The sequence below is a fragment of the Callorhinus ursinus genome, unplaced genomic scaffold, assembly GCF_003265705.2.
Source record: "Callorhinus ursinus isolate GAN/ISIS: 27379988/994484 unplaced genomic scaffold, GSC_fseal_2.0 scaffold1, whole genome shotgun sequence".
Classification (NCBI taxonomy): domain Eukaryota; kingdom Metazoa; phylum Chordata; class Mammalia; order Carnivora; family Otariidae; genus Callorhinus; species Callorhinus ursinus.
The window spans coordinates 125740344-125758895 of NW_027397063.1; the positions used below are offsets into that span (position 1 = coordinate 125740344).

The 18552-nt window shown below is 38.4% G+C and overlaps 1 protein-coding gene, 1 long non-coding RNA gene and 1 pseudogene across 5 annotated transcripts in view; 2 read left to right on the forward strand and 1 right to left on the reverse strand.

The window, feature by feature from the left end:
- Positions 1-13290, reverse strand: part of SGO1 (shugoshin 1) — a 16521-nt gene extending 3231 nt beyond the window's left edge. For 3 of the 4 annotated variants that reach the window (XM_073900806.1, XM_073900802.1, XM_025882921.2), the window contains exons 1-6: positions 11242-11399; positions 8848-8996; positions 8570-8766; positions 4961-5028; positions 3147-3205; positions 1363-2169 (exon numbers count right to left, since the gene is read on the reverse strand). In XM_073900806.1, the coding sequence (XP_073756907.1) occupies positions 1363-2169; positions 3147-3205; positions 4961-5028; positions 8570-8766; positions 8848-8989 (1273 nt within the window). In that variant the 5' untranslated portion in view covers positions 8990-8996; positions 11242-11399. Of the gene's footprint in view, positions 1-1362; positions 2170-3146; positions 3206-4960; positions 5029-8569; positions 8767-8847; positions 8997-11241; positions 11400-13184 lie in introns of those variants that run through there. The other variant, XM_073900800.1, reaches the window with a different exon arrangement.
- The window catches only part of LOC141374134 (uncharacterized), a 219918-nt gene continuing 212880 nt past the window's right edge, over positions 11515-18552 (forward strand). Inside the window, exons 1-2 of the long non-coding RNA XR_012380776.1 lie at positions 11515-11643; positions 15190-15265. This is a non-coding gene — a long non-coding RNA (uncharacterized lncRNA). The remainder of the gene's footprint in view (positions 11644-15189; positions 15266-18552) is intronic.
- On the forward strand, positions 14016-14558 carry LOC112832310 (cytochrome c oxidase assembly protein COX18, mitochondrial pseudogene; annotated as a pseudogene).

The following is an 18552-nucleotide window of genomic DNA, read 5'->3' on the forward strand; positions in this document are numbered from 1 at the left end:
ACACACACACACACACACACACACACACACACACACACATTCCCCGGGGAACTTGTTAAAAAGATGCAGATTCTGATTCAAGGGTATGGTCTCAGATTCTGCATTTTTAAGAGGTTTCACATAATGGTAATGCTGATGATCTGGGGATTAAACTCTGAGTGACACTATATTAGAGTGTAATTTTTTTTAAACTTACTGTGTAAAATTTCAAGGATACACAAATACAGAGACAACAATAATAATGGAACCCCAGTTACCTAGCTTCAATAATTACCAACATTTTGCCAATCTTGTTTGATTTTGTAACATTATTATAGCATATTAAAAAAACACATCTGTATACTACCACTGCCTAACTGGTTGACCTTGGAAAGTCATTTAAATTTTTTAGGTTTTAAGTTTCCTTATAAACAATATAAACATGGTGGTACCTACACTTCATAGAGTTTTGTTTTGTTTTTTTTAAGGTTTTAATTTATTTGACAGAGAGAGCACAAGCAGGGGGAGAGGGAGAAGCAGGCTTCCCACTGAACAGGGAGTCCAATGTGGGGCTCGATCCCAGGACTCTGAGATCATGACCTGAGCTGAAGGCAGACGCTTAACTGACTGAGCCACCCAGGTGCCCCTTCATAGAGTTTTTCTGAATATCAAATGAAATAGCATGACAATGTTTTGGGAATGCTACAACCTGACCATACAAATTAGTTTAACCACACTAAATTTTCCAGATAAGAATCTTTGTGGGCAGATGCAGGCTCTATCATCAACTTTTGAACCATGCCTACTTTTGATCTAATAAAAGCAAGATTTTTCTAAGCCACAGTTTTTAGATGTCTTACAAATGTCTTAGAGAAGAATACTAAGCCCATCAACTGAGGAAAAAGTTTGGTCTAGCCACCTTTCATTACCGAGAATGAATCAATTTATAATCATGGTTCCTGTCAAATTGAATATGAAGCAAAGCCATTAAAATGACAGGCCACTGGATTCAAATTTGATTTCATTTTCAAGGGCCTGTTTCAGGTGAGTGTATAAAAGATATTTTAATTCAACCTAACTCCACCAAAAAGTTTTACCTTATGTCGAAAGGCTTCATTTACTAAAAGTAAAAATGCTTTCTCTGTAAAAAGTAGTATTTGTTTTTAAAGAAGATTTAAATTAGCTTAAAGTAGGTCATAGCCATACAATTGTGATTTCCATCCCAGGTCCCCATTGTTTAATAAGACTGGAACATCCCCCAGAGACAGATGGCAAGTCTCTAATCTCCCCCAGAGAAACAGATGGTAAGTATAGCATATAAGCATCAGGAGTGATCATTTATTATAAACATTAAAAATGCAGGCAAATAAGTAGATCACTTACTTATAGGAGTTTTTGTAAGCTTAGAATCCTCCATCTCTTTTTCATCCCTGTATTTTAGTGCTCTTTTAGGTCGAGACCTGGCGACTGGGCTCCTATCTGATTCACTGGAGAGATCTTGACTGTACTTGCAAGTGGGCAAATAGAGGTCATCAGAATCATCTCCTGAACCACTTGATTCACAGACGCTCACTTCAAATTCATTGTTGTTTTCTTCTCTGTTAGAATCATTGCTCATTTTTTGTCGGAAAGGAGTGAGATGAATACCCTCTTCCAAGTTAAAATTGTAAGCATCACTGGAAATGACAGATTCATCCAACTTTTTTTTGGAAACAGCTTTTTTGTTTTCACTTTTGCTCCCTTTATACTTTGATACAGATTTCGATTTTCTCCTTCTGTTAGTTTTTCTTTTCTCTTCTCCTTTTCTTCCTTGTGCACCTCTATGCTTATTTTCAGTTTGTTCAAATTTATATTCTAAAATGTTTTCTTTTGTTTTAGCAGGTCTTCCTGGGTCATTCAGCTTTGGTGATAAGTTAATTTGATCCTTATTCCATTGACAAACACTTTGTTCTACATTTTCTGTTATGTGCATGTTTACTAGTGGGTCTACCCATCTTTCAGATTCAAAGGGCTGCGCTGAGAAATGACTGATTTCAAAATCATCCAAGGTATTGAACTGACACAGATTGTTGAGATGTTTCTTTAAACTTCTACGGACAGATACAGTTCTAGGTAAGACATTATCAGCAGACTTATCTTCATCTGAATCCAAATCAAATCCCAGTCTATCTTGAGAAACAGGTATTTGCTCTGAGAATTTAAAAAAAAAATGAGAAAAATAGTTTTATGAAAACTTCAATTTCAGCAATCTTAGAACTCAAAATTAAAAATGGAATAGATGAAAAGTCATTCTGTAGTTTCTCCACATTGGCTCTAAGTAAATACAAACCTGGGCAACTTAATACTGCCATCTATTTATTTGGCAATGATCAATTGATGGCTTCTATCTGACTTGTGAAAGACTCTTATATAACCTTTGAAAATATTCTAACTGGGGGTTCTCTGTGTCCTGATTTAAAGGTTTCAGGAAAAACTAGTAGGCTCTATGTATCTGTGTGTGTGGCATTCAGTGGAAAAGAACCTCTATTTTATAGTAGTACAAGTACACTTGAGAAAGTGGGAGCTAAGGTGTTCTTTGAAAATGAGTAAGATTGGGATAATTGCAAAGCCCTTCAGGTAAGAAATATAATCTGTATTTTTAGGAAAAGTGAGGATATTTGGTTCTGCTTATTCAAATGCTATCCCTTAGTTCAAGTAGAAAGGATTGATATTTGAGAACAGGGACATGTCAATTTAGAAGTGGAAAGAATGGCGTGGCTTTGGAGGTCAGCTTTGAGTTTAAACACTAGCTTTTACCATTCGAGCCACTTCTTGTGAGAACTTTACTTCTTTGAGTCTATATAAAATGGGACCAACTGTACCTACAGTCCAAAGTTGTTGTGAGGGTCAAGTGACAGAATGTATGTAAAATGGCTAACACAGAGCTTGGCACATAGTAGGGCTCAGTAAATTGCAGCCGTTTATAGCTGATTATAGATTTGGCAAAATAAATGGAAGTATTTTAAAACTGTTATTATTCCGTGTAAAATAAACAGATTTGCTTTGAGCAGAAGAATGCCAGATGAGCAAATTTTAAAAAGTTAAAAAAATACTAGAGAAATTTGTTACTTGTTCCCAAAGATCTCATCTTGCCCTTAATAGTATTTTTAGATTTTTCCTTGAATTACCTTCTATTTGGAATGATTCTCCTTGTCCTGGAAGGTGAGCTTCCTGAAGAGGAACTTGTCTAGCCAATGAAAAATAGAAATTTATTTAACAATTTTATAATAAAAACAAATTTAAGATTTTCTTAAAATTAAAATTTTCTCTTTAGTATCATTTCATAATTCTATTTTAAATCAGTGTATCTGTTCAGTTTCAAAGAAAAAAAACATTTATGCTGATTATATGGAGGCTGGTTTGTTATGACTGACATTCAACTCCCACTGGAAGAACTACCTTACCAATGAAGACATGCCATAACTCATAATTTCATTTACCTGGAGAAACAGCCATTCGGTATTGACTCATAAAATCTATTATAGAAATGCAATTTGATTACTCAACTCTTTATCAGCCTGCTTCATCATTAGCTGAGCTATGATCTTTTTTCTTTTCTTAGTAGTTTATATTTTTATGATGCCTAACTACTGACCCCTCTAAAGTTAATCCTATTTATTTTAAAAATCTTGTCCCCCTTTGGCTCATGAAACAATTTTCTTTATGCTTTAATACCATTACTGGCTGTTTTACCCTAATTTTATTCTTTATTCCCTATAGAGAATTTTTCCCTCTAGACATTGAAAATTAAATACAGGTTTAGGTAACAGTTATGGTAACTAACAATTTCAGGACTCTTATAAAAAGTCAATTACCCTATCTTACTTTTTGACCATTACATAAATATTTTGTCAGATCTTACAGTTCAACTATTTTCAACTATTCATGATTAAAATTAATGTGGGGATAGAAAGCATCTTAGTGATTACTTTTGTGAAGAGAAGGGCATAGACTTGAAAGGGATAGGAGGAGATGGCTTATGGCAATGGTTCTAATTGGGGATAATTACATGGATACGTGGCACTGTCTGGAGACATTTTTGCTTCTCATAACTGGCGGAGGGAAGTGCCACTGACATTTAGTGGTAGAGGCCAAGGATGCTGCTAAATGTCCCACAATGCTTAGGATAGCCCTCCACAACAAAGGATGATCTGGCCTAAGGTGTCAATAATGCTGAAACTAAGAAAGCCCAGCTAGAGTGACAGCAGTGCTCTCTATCACAATTGAGATTTTGGTTCCACAGGTGTATACGTTAGTCAAACTCATTAAACTGTGTAATTAAGATCTGTGCATTTTACTATGTATAATTACATCTCAGTAATTCATAAGCAAAGTATACTTGATCTAACAGAAGGGGAGGACGGTATATGGGGGTCTGACTATATTTAGGAATGAACTGGATTAGCAAGACAGGGTGATAGCTGTGTTAAACATGATGTTTTATTATATTTCATTTCTAAACCAGACTATTTGTAGTACTGGCAAAATACCGTCATTTGAATACCCAATCCTTAGAATAAAAACATATCTAAGAAAAATATAACTGAAAAAATTCAGTTATATTTAAATAACTACCTTATTCCTAGACATCAAAAAAATAAACATAACAAAGTTTTGGCTCGGCTAAATGTAACAATATCAATGTATCACATTTTTTCAAATACATTTTTAGTAGAGAAAACATCAAACTCCAAACACAAGAATCTATATTATGCAAATTTTCTTTCATAAATGCATCACAGAATTAAGTCTTTCTTGATATTAGTAATCATAATAATGAAATTTTTTTTATTAAAATATAATATTTGTTTCAGGGGTACAGGTCTGTGATTCACCAGTCTTACACAATTCACAGCGCTCACCGTAGCACATACCCTCTCCAATGTCCATCATCCAGCCACCCCATCCCTCCCACCCCCCAATAATGAAATTTGATACTAACTTCACAAATAAATCCCCAGAGTTGTTGTCACTATTGGAGTCCATTCCAGAGGGACATATTTCCTGGTTCTGTTAATATATTAAAACAAAGAAAACGGTGGTACAATTGAAATATTCATAACAAAGTATTCATTTATTTAACAATAAAAACATATGAGCACTCTATATGGTGTCAGGCTCTGTTCTAGGAACTAGATCTATAGCAGCTTAAAAATAGATTTAAGTCCAACCCTCATAAAGCTTACATTCTAGTGTAGGGACAGAAAAATTTAAAATGAAGGGAAAGCGATATATAAATAATTATCTCAGATATTGATAAATTGCTATGAAGGAAATACTCAGACTTGAAGTGACAGAGTACTTGAGTTTGGAGGGTTCTCTTAGGGTGACTTTCATCTGAAATCTAAAGAATGCAGAGGAGCCAGCCATTGAAAGAGCAGGGAAAGAAAAAGTGGTAGAAACAGCAAATACAAAAGTCATGGTGTAGGAAAAACCTTGCTGTGTTTAGAAAAGAAAGGCCATTGTAGCTGGAGTCATCTATGACCTGTCTCATAGTGAGAACAGTACGGCATGTGCGCACAGAGGCCACATAATGTGGAGCTTGGGAGTCATGAGTTTGGATTTTAGTCTAAGTGTGATGGGAAGTCATGTAAATGTTAAGCAGGAAAGTAAAATGATCTAAGTTTTAAGAAGATCAGTCTGGCCACTGTGTGAAACATGGATTGAAAGGGGCCAAGAGCAGGAGTTAGGAAGTCATTGTAGTAAATCTAGCAAGACATTCATATTAGCTAGGACTTGAGTCCTATGGCTACAGAGGTAAAGCCCAGTGGAAGGTGTTAAGAGAACAAAGTGTGCTGAGACTGAATAGGGGTGGAGGTGGGGACAGTGAGGGAGAGGGAAGCCTCTTTGGTTGACTTGAGCAAATGGATAGGTTGTTTTATGAGATGAATAGGACTCCAGACGAGGCAGAAGTATACAATATCTTTGGAAGAGGGAAAATAAAGAGTTGTACTTTGTACAAAATGTGTTTGAGATCCTTTATAAGTATTTAAGTAGATATATCAAAAAGTAGTTGTGTGTGTGTGTTGAGCTATAAATTTGGAAGTCATCAGCAGACAGATAGTATTTAAAGCCATGGGAGGGGGAGAAGATAAGATGGGCCTAGGACAATTGACATTTGAAAGTAAAGAAGAAGCGAGCAAAGGAGGCTGACATGGAACGGTCAGAAAGGTAAGACAACCAGGAGAGTATGATAGTAAGAAAGCTGAGAGATCAAAGTATGTTGTTTATTACTTCAAGGTCAAGAAGAAAAAGTGGCCACTAAAAATGGGGGTTGTGGGCACCTGGCACAGTGACCATAGAACGATGGGGATAAAAGCCAGGTAAGAGTAAGTTCAAATGTAAATGGAAGCTGAGGAAGTGAAGACAGTAAGTGCATTGTTCTCTCTGCTAAAGTTCTGCTGTGAAGGGAAGCAGAAAAATGAGTAGAGGGATATGAAACCAGGAGAGGTTTCATTTATTTTCTTTTCCTCTTAAGGGAAGAGATACTAAAGCACATTTGTATGATGGCTAGAATGATTCAGCCAAGAGGGAAATACCTGTTGAAAGAGCACAAACTTTTAGGAGCAAAGTCCTAGAGATGAGAAAAAGGGAATCTGATGCACAGGGGAGGGCTCAGCCTTCCATAGGAGCAGAGGTACTTCTGCCACTGTGACAGGAGGAAAGATGAAGAACAGCATAGACACAGGCAGATTTGGAGATTTGTATCAGGAAGGTGAAAGCTCCAGACAGATTCCTTAGAGATCACTCTAATTAGCTGTTTTTTTTAATTTGATGCACATATAAGATGCTGACATTACGATAGGTTAAAACTGTTCAAGAGAAACAAAACAACTAGAAATTTAATCCTGTTAAAAGTCTTCAATTTATTTTCAGGATAGCTCATGTTCTAAATTTAAATAGTAGTATTACTGAAGGTAAATAAAGGAGAATATTTAACTACAGAATGATATAATTTATTTTTATTTTTTAGACTTTTTTTTAAAGATTTTATTTATTTATTTGAGAGAGAGAAAGAGCACAAGAGGGGGGAAGGTCAGAGGGAAAAGCAGACTCCCCGCTGAGCACAGAGCCCAATGCAGGACTCGATCCCACAACACTAAGATCATGACCTGAGCCAAAGGCAGACGCTTAACTGACTGAGCCACCCAGGCGTCCCCAGAATAATATAATTTAATAACAAGTTATTAAAAAGATTCATTATAAAATTTAGGGAAGAAAAGGCTATTAGAAATTACTTTGTGATTAATCCCTATAAGCTAACTATTGTCAGGCAAGAAAAACATTCTTCTTATTAAAACATTTTAAGCTTTTCCATCACTGATAAATTGACTTGATAAGCATGGAAGCAGGAGTATAGAATGATGGTTGAGAGAGAGTGACACATGTAGCAAGTATATGGCAGAAAACAAATTTAGATGTTTTAAATGCTAAGAACACTTTTGCCCAGCAACTAATAATATGTTTTAATACTCAAAAATCATTGAAAAATGTCAAAAGGCCTGCAATAATAGAATTTTTCCCACTGTTTTTGTGATTATCTTATCAGGTACTCATTTTTCACTATTCTATATGTGATTCCACCAAAAACTTAGGAAAGGGAAAAGGAAGATTCAAATGTCTTTGGAGGGATTTTTTTTTTTCCTCACTAGTTGACTAAACAAGGAAAAGAAAAAAAATTAGGAAAGATTATATTCTGAAGGAAAAAAAAAAACCCTTTTTAAAATAATCTAACCCTCACAATGAAGGAAATTATATCAAATCTTTATAGGTAATTCTCTGCTACACTGTATATGCATGTATTGCATATATATGTATGTACACTCTGTGTGTCATACACAGAAAAAAATATCTTAGGTGCAGGGAAGCAAGAACTCTTTCACTGATTCCCCCTGTCAGCAGAGAGGTGACTTTATTCCTTTCCTGAGTCTATATCCCCTAATCACTATGGTCTGGCTTTCTTCTCTGGTTTCCTGGCCTAAGTGCCAACACAACTGTCTTCACCAGCATAGCAAACAGATGGCCAACCAGGAAGAAAGTAAACTGTTTCTGTTAATACCCAGTTAATGTATAGTTTTCCTTATTTAACCAAGTCATAGTAAAAATGACTCTTCAAAAAGCACTTAAATACCCCCCGCCCAAATTAAGGTAGTTCTTATAAAACCTTACTATATGTAACAAAACTACATAGAAAAGGTAAGATTTATACCACTGATTAAAACTTCTGGACTAGTCTGCATCAAGTAACACTTTTAGACCTTTAGCTATCTTTGATTCACTTAGCTGAACAGTCGAAGGGACCAGCAGTGCAATAGGCTAAACTAGTTCTTCTGTACCTTGTCTTGCTACCTGCTTTTAGAACCAAGTTATACAAGCTCAAGCCTCAATCACGTATGTGCTTTAAGTTTTCTTAACTGGTGAGAGATGTTTTAATCAATTCACTAATAACAGAGCTATGAGTAATTAGTTTAAATAACATAATTGTTCTAAATTACCAATTCATGGCTGTCACATTTTTTCCTAAGAAATTCACCATTTGTAATAAAAATACCTGAGCAGTTTCTTCTGTTTGTCGTGCAGTTAGTTTCTCTTTCAATGCATGTAGCTGACATGTGAGGTAGTAACATTCTTTTCTCAGTTGGAGGATGATATCTTGGGCTTCTCTCACTTTGGATTTTTCATTTTCCAAAGCTAAAACTAACATTCTGTTGTTGTCTTGGTAGTTTTTTAGCAGTGTAGAAGTGTTGGCTAAAAGAGGATAACATTTTTTTTATTATGTATTAAATCTAAACTTAAAAAGTGATGCAAAAGGACATGAAAATCTCTTACAGATTATTTGGCATGGCGCAGTTATAAAAGACTTTCGTTTGCCAATCTCTGCCAAATTTTTATTCCTTTTCTCTTTCATCCGTTTCTTTATGTCTTCAAGACTGTCTTGAAAGGACTTTTTAAGGCACCTTTCCTTGGCCATCTTCTGCCTGGGAATTTAAAACAATAAAAAGTAAGTTTTCTAAGAGATAATATCATCAAATATAAAACAAGATTGAAAACACAGGTTGTTCATAGAGAACGGATTAAATAGAGGTAGTAACTGTAGCGTTAGCTTAAAGAAGATGGCTAACCTAGTAATAACTTAGATTTTGCAGCTTTTAAAAATCTCATTAATATTTTGGCATAATATTAGCCTCTTCAGGTACTTTATAAGCAAGGTTAATAAGTATGCATTTCACCCCAAAGACTCTGTAATATGCCACTATTTATTCTTTTTTTTATAATTTTAATTTTTTATTGTTATGTTAATCACCATACATCATTAGTTTTTGATGTAGTGTTCCATGATTCATTGTTTGTGCATAACACCCAGTGCTCCACGCAGAACGTGCCCTCTTTAATACCCATCACCAGGCTAACCCATCCCCCCACCCGCCACTATTTATTCTTGAACAAATACTCACTGGGGGCTTACTATATACTAGGCATTATGGGAAATACTTAATATTATATTTTGATGTTATTATTATTTATGTTTCCTACAGACAATGTTTATGACTAACATTTAGTGTTTTAGTGTTTACTAGACTTACAGCATTAGTTCAGAGGTAATCATATATGTGGGCTTTGTTTTCCAGTTCTGCTCTATATTATTAATTTATCAGTTTAGGTCACTTGATTAACTCTTTCTTCCACACTCTTTTAAGCCAATACTTAAGATATAGCACATACTCTCAAGAAAGTCAAGGTGATCTTCAGAGGTTTAATTAAACTATGTAGCACTATATACAATTTTAATAGGCTACTATAACAATTATAGAGCTAGAAAGAATAGGAACTGAGGCAGGGGAACATGCCAGTTTTCTCAAAGTTATTTTTAAAACTCAGGTCTGCTAGCTCCTAGTAAGTCATGAATATAGCAAACAACACATTAAATAATGATTGTTCTACATAGTTAAAAGTAGCAAAACAACTGCTGATAGTGGCATATGCTACTGGGTGTATTAATACATAAATATACTCAAATCTTTCAATGCAGCAAATTAGATTTGCTTCAATATTCTGCTACTAAGCATATCAAACTACTTTTCATGAATATCTTTTACCCTAGATTGCACTTTGCAGATCTTAAAATTGTAAAAAAAAATTGTTTCCTACAACTACATATACACTACAAAAGATACCTCCATCTCCTCTAAGTTAGTCAAATATTTTACTGAATCTTACGTTTTCTTGAGTATTTTCTCCAGGCCTTAACTTAATTTCCTCTAAACAGTGTCTGGGGGTGTGAAATACAGATATTGTAAATCTCATTATTTTCTCTCTGACAGTGTAGATACAACATATACTGAGATGTTTCTAGTAGAGCAGGCACAACTATTTTTTTTTAAAGCACTAATGTTAAGTGGGTTCTATAAGACAATGTATCACAATGGAAGTTTTGAAGTTCGAACTGGAGATGTTTGAGAGCCATACAGATTAAGTAACTGATCAAGTTGGTTTAGCAAAGCCTTACCTAAAAAACTTCATTACCTTTAACCAACTTAAAATCACCAAAGAAATTTGCCGTATCAGAAGTTCGCTGTCTAGGCCGATGATATTAACAGGGGGTGTGGTGGGGGGGGAGCGAATGAAAACAGGTCAGTGTGGGATGAGAGTCCGTGTGTATTCAGGTAAAGGGTCTGGATTCAGACGAACCTGGAATATTTGATCTCCGTCATAATTCTTTCATCATTCCTGCTGCTGAAGCAGCAAGGTGGGACACTGATGAGTGCTGGCTTCTCCAGGATAACCGAAGAAGCAAAACGAGGTCAACGGTATCGCGCGGCACAAAGAACAGCTGCCAGTTTGTGTGCCCTTACATTAAGCCTGGCTTTTAACTACTGTAAATGCTTTTACACATCACTTAATCCACAAAATTCTGCAAGGCAGGAGGTTAGGGCACCCCAGTAGTTAAGAGGAAATTGGAGCGTCGGAAAGCGCAAGTCGGGTGGATGAACACAGAAAGGCACCGGATCAATCGCACTCCACAGCCTGAGCTTTTGGACACCGAACTTGGAACGACAGAGAGACCCCTGAAAATAGAGGAACAGGGATCACAACACCCCTGTTCCACACCTGAAAAACCTGTGGCCTCCTCTTTCTCGGGTGGGCTCAGGTAAAGTCCGGGGGTGGGGGTTGCCGGAAGAAGGCCCGGAAACCCTCCTCCCACAGGTACGGCCAAAACAGTACCTCGGCCACCACTTCTGCCGCAGCTGTCGCCCTCCTCCTTACATTCCAAGGTTCCGCGAGGCGGTTCGGCCGGTGTATCCCGCGCTTCGGTCCCTCCGGGTCTAGGTTCAGTCTACTGTCGCCCGCCGGCTAACACGGCCACATTCGAAATTCTCCGCCGCGCTCACCCATTGGCTGGCTGACAGGTAGTCACGTGAGGCGACGGCGCTGCGAAGGACGCAGCAGAGTCCCGCCCTACTGCGCTACCTCACGTGACTCACTCCGAGCGTTCACATCCGGAGTGTGTCTACTGCTCCCAGGTCCCGGGAGGGCGGAGTCACTAGTCTGCACGTTGACCTGCCGGCACTTTTTTGCTCAGAGTCGTTGGCTTTTAGGGGTGGAGCCGCTGCGAGATCTTTAAGGGTGCGTATTTTAGGGCATTCAAAAACTTCCTGTTACTTTAGTCTAGCAGCTTCCCGTCTTTGAGACTGTACTCGTGGGCTCCCTCTTGTGAGAAGACTCTCCTTGATTGTTTGCCCGCTCAAGCAATCGACCTGCTGCACAGAGGATTCTGGTAGGGCCTTTAAAGCCAAAATAGGAAGCACATTTTGGAAGTTCCAGATATCTGAAATATTCAGCTCCAGGTTCTTTGTCTGGCCACCTCTGGCTCTTTAACCCTCGGGAAATGGCACTGGCATCCATACGGCTACTGACCCAGAAGTCCGGGAAGTTTTCCTTATTGATTTTTTTATTCTCCCTCACCCTTTCCATGCCGTCAGTCACCCAGTCCTGTCAATTCTACCTTTTAAGTATTTTTTTCACGTCCAAACCCCCACTATATTCCCTACAGCCAAATATCTAATCTCTTTCTATGAACTGTGTACCAGTACCTACTCTGAGCGCAAACTCCACTCCCTTGTGTTCTTCATAGAGTGATATTTGACAAAGCAAATATGATTGAGTATGAAGCACTTATATGACTCCCCACTGCATTTAAGATGGAGTTCAAACTCCTCAAGATGTTTGGTCTTTAAAGAGCCCTGTGGTTTCTAGTTTCATCTCTTCTGAATTTTCTTTCATTTCCTTGTAATTCATCTTGCTACTTTTGCCCATGCTGTTTTTTTTCTTTTTTTTTTTTTTTTTATCTTTTTTTTTTGTGAGAGAGAGAGAGAGACAGTGACAGAGATAGCAAGAGAGCACAAGCAGGGAGGAGAGGGAGAAGCAGGCTCCCGCCCAGCAGGGAGCTGGACATGGGACTCCATCCCAGGACCTCCAGATCATGACCCCAGCCGAAGGCAGACGCTCAACTCAGCCACCCAGGTGCCCCTGCCCATGCTGTTTTGTTAAGAGCAGTCTTTCCTCCCCCTGGGCCCACTTAGTCTTATTCATGCTGCAGGTCTCATTGTAGAGGTGAATTATCTGTCCCCAAAACCCCCTTAATAGCTTGCTTTGTACATCCTGGTGCCATGCATGCACTTTTCGTTTGGTACCCCGTGTAGCAGTGACTTGTCATTCATTGCCTATTTATTCAACTTGCATAAGGCTAGGAACTATATATGTCTGTTTATAGTTAAGTATTCAGCATCTATTGGGGCGCCTGGCTGGCTCAGATGGTTAAGCGTCTGCCTTCGGCTCAGGTCATGATCCTAGGGCCCTGGGATCGAGCCCCGCATCGGGCTCCCTGCTTGGCGGGGAGCCTGCTTCTCGCTCTCCCTCTACTGTTCCCTCTACTTGTGCTCTCTCGCTCTCTCTGTCAAATAAATAAAATCTTAAAAAAAAAAGTATTCAGCATCTATTTAGCAATTTGCTATTAGTAGATATTCACTGGGACAAAAGAAGAGTAAGTAAATGAAACCTAAGCAATTGTTTTGAATTTAGGCATTCGATTCATCATGAAGGTTTTTTTTTGTTTTTTTTTTTTAAGATAACTAACATTCACATCCTTATCCTTGTCTAGGCCTCACCTCACGCCTTCTTGGCTTGAGTGGAAGAGATTAGAATATTTGTTTTTAGCCAACAACTTGTTCTCCCAGTGTTGTGAGCCAGGTCACTTCCATTAGTTTACTACTCTGGGCAATGTGGCTTATATGTGCAGAAGCATCAGGAAGAAAGGATCAGAGCAGACATGTGTGCCGGCTTGGTGGTAGGTGGCCACGGCTACTGCCTGTACTGCAGCCCAGGGTCTTGGGCCCGCCGCTTGCGCCAACCTCAACCGGCGGCATTAATTGCTCTGCTGGTGTGGGTGGTGGCGTCAGTCTCTGCAGTTGACTCGGGTGGCCATGGCAGTGGTTAGGGGCCCTGGCCACCGTGGCACATGTGCAGGGCACGTTGGAGTTGCTACTCGGTGTGCACACCACCATAGGTCTGCCCTGGTGGGCCTGCGTTGGCCTCACCATTGTGGCCCAACACTGCGTAGTTGCACAGTCACGCAGTCACGTGCCTACCACACGACATCCTGGCCAAGGTGGAAAATTTGCAGCCAGAAATTAAAAAAAAAAACATTGCAAGGCATCTTAACCAAGAAGTTGCAGTTTGTACAAATCAGTTGTGGCGGTCCAAAAGATTTGCTAGGCTCACTTACCTAAAGAATATGCGGAGGCTTGGGGCACTTGGGTGGCTTAGTTGGTTAAGCCGAGGACTCTTGATTTTGACCATCTCAGGGTTGTGAGACAGAGCCCCAGCCTCCGGCTCCATGCTGAGTGGGTTGAGCCTGCTTGGGATTCTCTCTCTCCCTCTCTCTGTCCACCCCCACCCCATCCCCATTGCACTCTCCATCTCTTAAAAAAAAAAAGAATATGCGGAGGCTTTTTTCAGAGCTGTATTTTCGGGATAACTGCCACCCTTTGAAAGCCACTGTGTTGGTCTGGATTCAGTTTCTGTTGTGGATCTTCATGTCTGTTGCTCTCCAGAATTTTAGCAGAGGGGCAACACATTCAGAGGCAGGGGTTTCCATTTAGGAACCACTTAGCTTACTGATGGGGTCCTGTAGTTTCCTGACCTCACCGCACCACTTGGGTTCTGCCTATCTCCGCTGGTGTCATCAATTTATTAAAGTGGAGATTTTTGCTTTGCAAAAAAATTGGAATGTCTCATTTTCAGATGTATGTTGCATACTTTGTGTGGTATCACTGTTCGTGATTCCAATTGCTGTGACAGTACCTTCATTGATCGTCTTCCACTGGTTATGTTCCAGCCTCACCGGCCTCTCACAGAGCTTACTGCTGTGTTCTAGGTTTTGCCAAGTTTGCTGAATGCTGGTGACCAAGTCACCAGGTACAGATATTCCTTATAAGGACCTCTTTGCTGCCTTTTACACTAAGTTCATTTAAAGAAAATGACATGCTTTTCAGTAATTTTGAAACAATTGCAAGTGTTACTATCACAATATATTTAGGCTTAGAAATTCAGATGTGATTTAATTTGTTTTTATTTAAAATCATGAATTGTGTGAAGTACTATGGTTAAGATATAATCCAAATATATTTGACAACACTTAAAATCTTTTAAGTGCTAGAAATGTATGTTTAATTCTATCCTAAAGGGACGCTGGGTGGCTCAGTCAGTTAAGCATCTGCCTTTGGCTCAGGTCATGATACCAGGGTCCTAGGATCGAGTCCTGCAAAGGGCTCCTTGCTCAGTGAGGAGCCTGCTTCTCCCTCTGCTTGCCATTCCCCCAGCTGGTGTGCTCTTTCTCTCTCTCTGACAAATAAAATCTTAAAAAAAAAAATAATTGTATCAAAATACAAAAGTAGAATTGATTTGTCTAATTCTGCTTATAAAATTACTAGAGGTGCCAGAACTTTGGAAAACAGGATTAAATACTGGATGATGTCAAATTATACTGACCAGTCTCATACATTAAAGCTTTATAAAGTAAGAGAATCCAGTGAGGTGATTCTTAAAATTTTGGAGGTGTGGAGGATCATAGACCCATTTGCACATCTGCTAAAGCTATGGTTTTCTTTTCAGAAAAATCCTGGGACTCACAACATGGGGGCCTTCATTGATGACTCCCCCACCCCTTACCCCTCCTCAAGACTTTCTGGTAATTCCTGGTTAAGAAATCTTATTCTAATGGAACACACAATGATGATGAGTTAATGTGTGACTTTTATAAAATGAACTTGAGATACATGCAATAGAGTAGTCCTTACAAGAAAGTACCTAACGTGGTAGGTGATATTGCCTTTCAACAGTGTTCTGAAAGAATACAAAAAGGGTACATTCCTTTTCTATAACTAAAAAAGTCTGGAATATGAGTGTAGCACTAAGTACTGCTAGAGCCCAAAGTGGAAAATCTTAAGCATTAAGTTCGTTTAGTTAAAGGAAGAAAATCAAAAAGGCAGCTACCTATTGTGGAGGTGATTTTATAAACTTTATTTGGAATGATTAAATACTCTAATGGGTTTCAACTATGGTAGATGTTTAATATAGGAAAAATTAATAGGTAATATAAATTGTGGATCCAGTTGTTTGCTTGTTTGATTTGAAAAGATGATAAAACTAATTGCAGTTGGGATATTTATGATTAAATTTGACAGTCATTTGAGAAGATTAAAAAAAGAATAGGAGAAAGGATCACAAATTAAATTAAATTTTTTTTTTTTTTATTGCTTGAGGCCAGAAGATATGAATTAGAAAGTGAGAACAGGGCTGGCTTAATGAGCATGTGACCTGTGCTCAGAAAGGCCTTGTACTTGGTTTAAGGTTCTGCTCTTACCATTTTGAAATGCCTTTTCTTTTCTTTTTCCCCCTGAAAGGTCTCACATTTATTACTGAACCAACCTGGTGCAGAGGCATAGTAACAGAGAAAAATCATTTCCCTGATAAAACATGTCTGTTGGCCAGGTAGGAAGGATGTTTACAGAGTGATAGAACACATGATCTTCATGCAGCTTAATTAAATATGTGGTGCCAATTAGGTGTGTCATCTCATGATGTGTGACGCCTTATAGACCCAGCTTGGTTCTTCTCCGGTGCCTCCTCTTGGAGTTGTACCTGATTTTATTACCAGTATTTATCCGATTCCACTGGGGAATGGGATGATTCTGCTTTTGTTTCTTGGCCAGGAATCGCTTGATTCTGAAAGTCTTGTGAGAAGACATGGCGAGAAACAGCCACACACAGCAGGATGATGGCGAAAAAAGAAAAGTTTGAAATGCTTAATAATTTATATTTGAGCTTGTGATTTGTAAGTGAAGTCTGATAAGACAATGGAACATGCACATGAACAAATGAGATAACGTGCAATATGTGTGTCCATCTGTGTCTCTTGTTGCCTTATTGCCATATCGTGTTCAGGATGCTCAGTAAATGGCTTCCATGACACACATACTTTATACTTGGGGCTCTGTGCTCAGAAGGGCTTCATACTTCGTTTAGTGCTCTGTTGCTATCTTGAAATTCCTTTTTTTAAAAAAGATTGATTTATTTGAGAGAGAGAGTGAGAGAGAGAGAGAGAGAGAGATGGGGGAGGGGCAGAGGAAGAGGGAGAGAGAATCCCAAGCAGACACTGTGCTTAGTACAGAGCCCGACATGGGGCTTGATCTTACGACCCTGAGATCACGACCTAAGCCAAAACTAAAAGTCGACGCTGAGTCATATTCCATTGTATGTGTGTGTGTGTGTGTGTGTGTGTGTGTGTGTATTTATCTCTTTATCTCTTTATCCAATCATCTATAGATGGACACTTGGATTGCTTCCATAATTTGGCTATTGTAAATAATGCTGCAATAAACGTAGGGATGCATATATCTTTTCAAATTAGTGTTTTTGTATTTTTGGGGAATTACTGGATCATATGGTAGTTCTATTTTTAATCTTTTGAGGAATCTCCATACTGTTTCCTTTTTTTTTTTTTTTAGAGATTTTACTTATTTATTTGACAGAAAGTGAGAGAGAGCAAGTGAGCACAAGCAGGGGGAGCCTCAGAGGGAGAGGGAGAAGCAGACTCCCGTCTGAGCAGGGAGCCCGATGCAGGGCTTGATCCCAGGGCCCCCGGACCTTGACCTGAGCCGAAGATTCAGGCTTAACCAACTGAGCCACCCATCCACACCGCCTCTCCATACCGTTTTCCATAGTGGGTGTACCAGTTTGCATTCCCACCAACAGTGCACAGGGGTTCCTTTTTCTCCAGGTCCCTGCCAAGACTTGTTGCTTGAGTTTTTTATTTTAGCTCTCTGACAGGTATGAAGTGATTATCTCATTGTGGTTTTGATTTGCATTTCCCTGATGATGAGTGATGGTGAGCACCTTTTCATGTGTCTGTTGGCCATGTGTATGTATTCTTTGGAGAAATGTCTGTTCATGTCTTCTGCCCATTTTTTAATTGGGTTATTTGGGTTTGGTGTTTTTTTGTTTGTTTTGTTTTTTTGGTATTGACTTGTATATTTTCTTTATATGTTTTGGATACTAACCCTTTATCAGATATATCATTTGCAAATATCTTCTCCCATTCAGTAAGTTGTCTTTTAGTTTTGTTGATTGTTTTCTTTGCTGTGCAGAAGATTTTATTTTGATGTAGTCCCAAGAGTTTATTTTTGCTTTTGTTTCCCTTGCCTTAGGAGACATATCCAGAAAGATATTGCTACAGCTCATGTCAGAGAAATTACTGCCTGTGTTCTCCCCTAGGATTTTTATGGTTTCAGGTTTCACATGTAGGTCTTTTATCCATTTTAAGTTTATTTTTGTGTATGGTGTAAGAAGGTAGTCATTCTTTTGCATGTAGCTGTCCAGTTTTCCCAACGTCATTTGTTGAAGAGACTGTCTTTTTCCTATTGCATATTCTTGCCTCCTTTGTCAAAGATTAATTAACCATATTATCATGGGTTTATTTCTGCGCTCTCTATTCTGTTCAAAATTCCTAATGATTTTATCTTTGAACTTGTATATTCACTTTGGGTCTCACTGAACTTTCACACATCTTAGCCTCAAGAAACTTTTAAAAACCTAATCTGAGATTGATTATTACCAGACAGTTTTCTTAAAACTGAAGTTGACTTTATGGAGCCAATGAAGCCCCTTGGATATCAGCAAAACTTTAACTGAAATTTAATATTTTTAAATGTGCATAAAATCACTATTCTTGCTGCACTTGTGTAAATAACCAGGCCAGATCTAATGAGACTAGACTTATTTCACAAACAAATCAGAGTTACTGTAATTGTCTTTGGTAAAAATGGGGTGACTATAGAGAGAAAAATTGCATTTCAATAGAAAACTATGGTGTGCCCATTACAGATTCTGTTTCTGCTCATTGTCTTTGGGGTTTTGTTATTAACCTGTAAACTGTATTGGACCGTGAGTTCTGCTTCTTCTAGTTCGAGTTCTCTT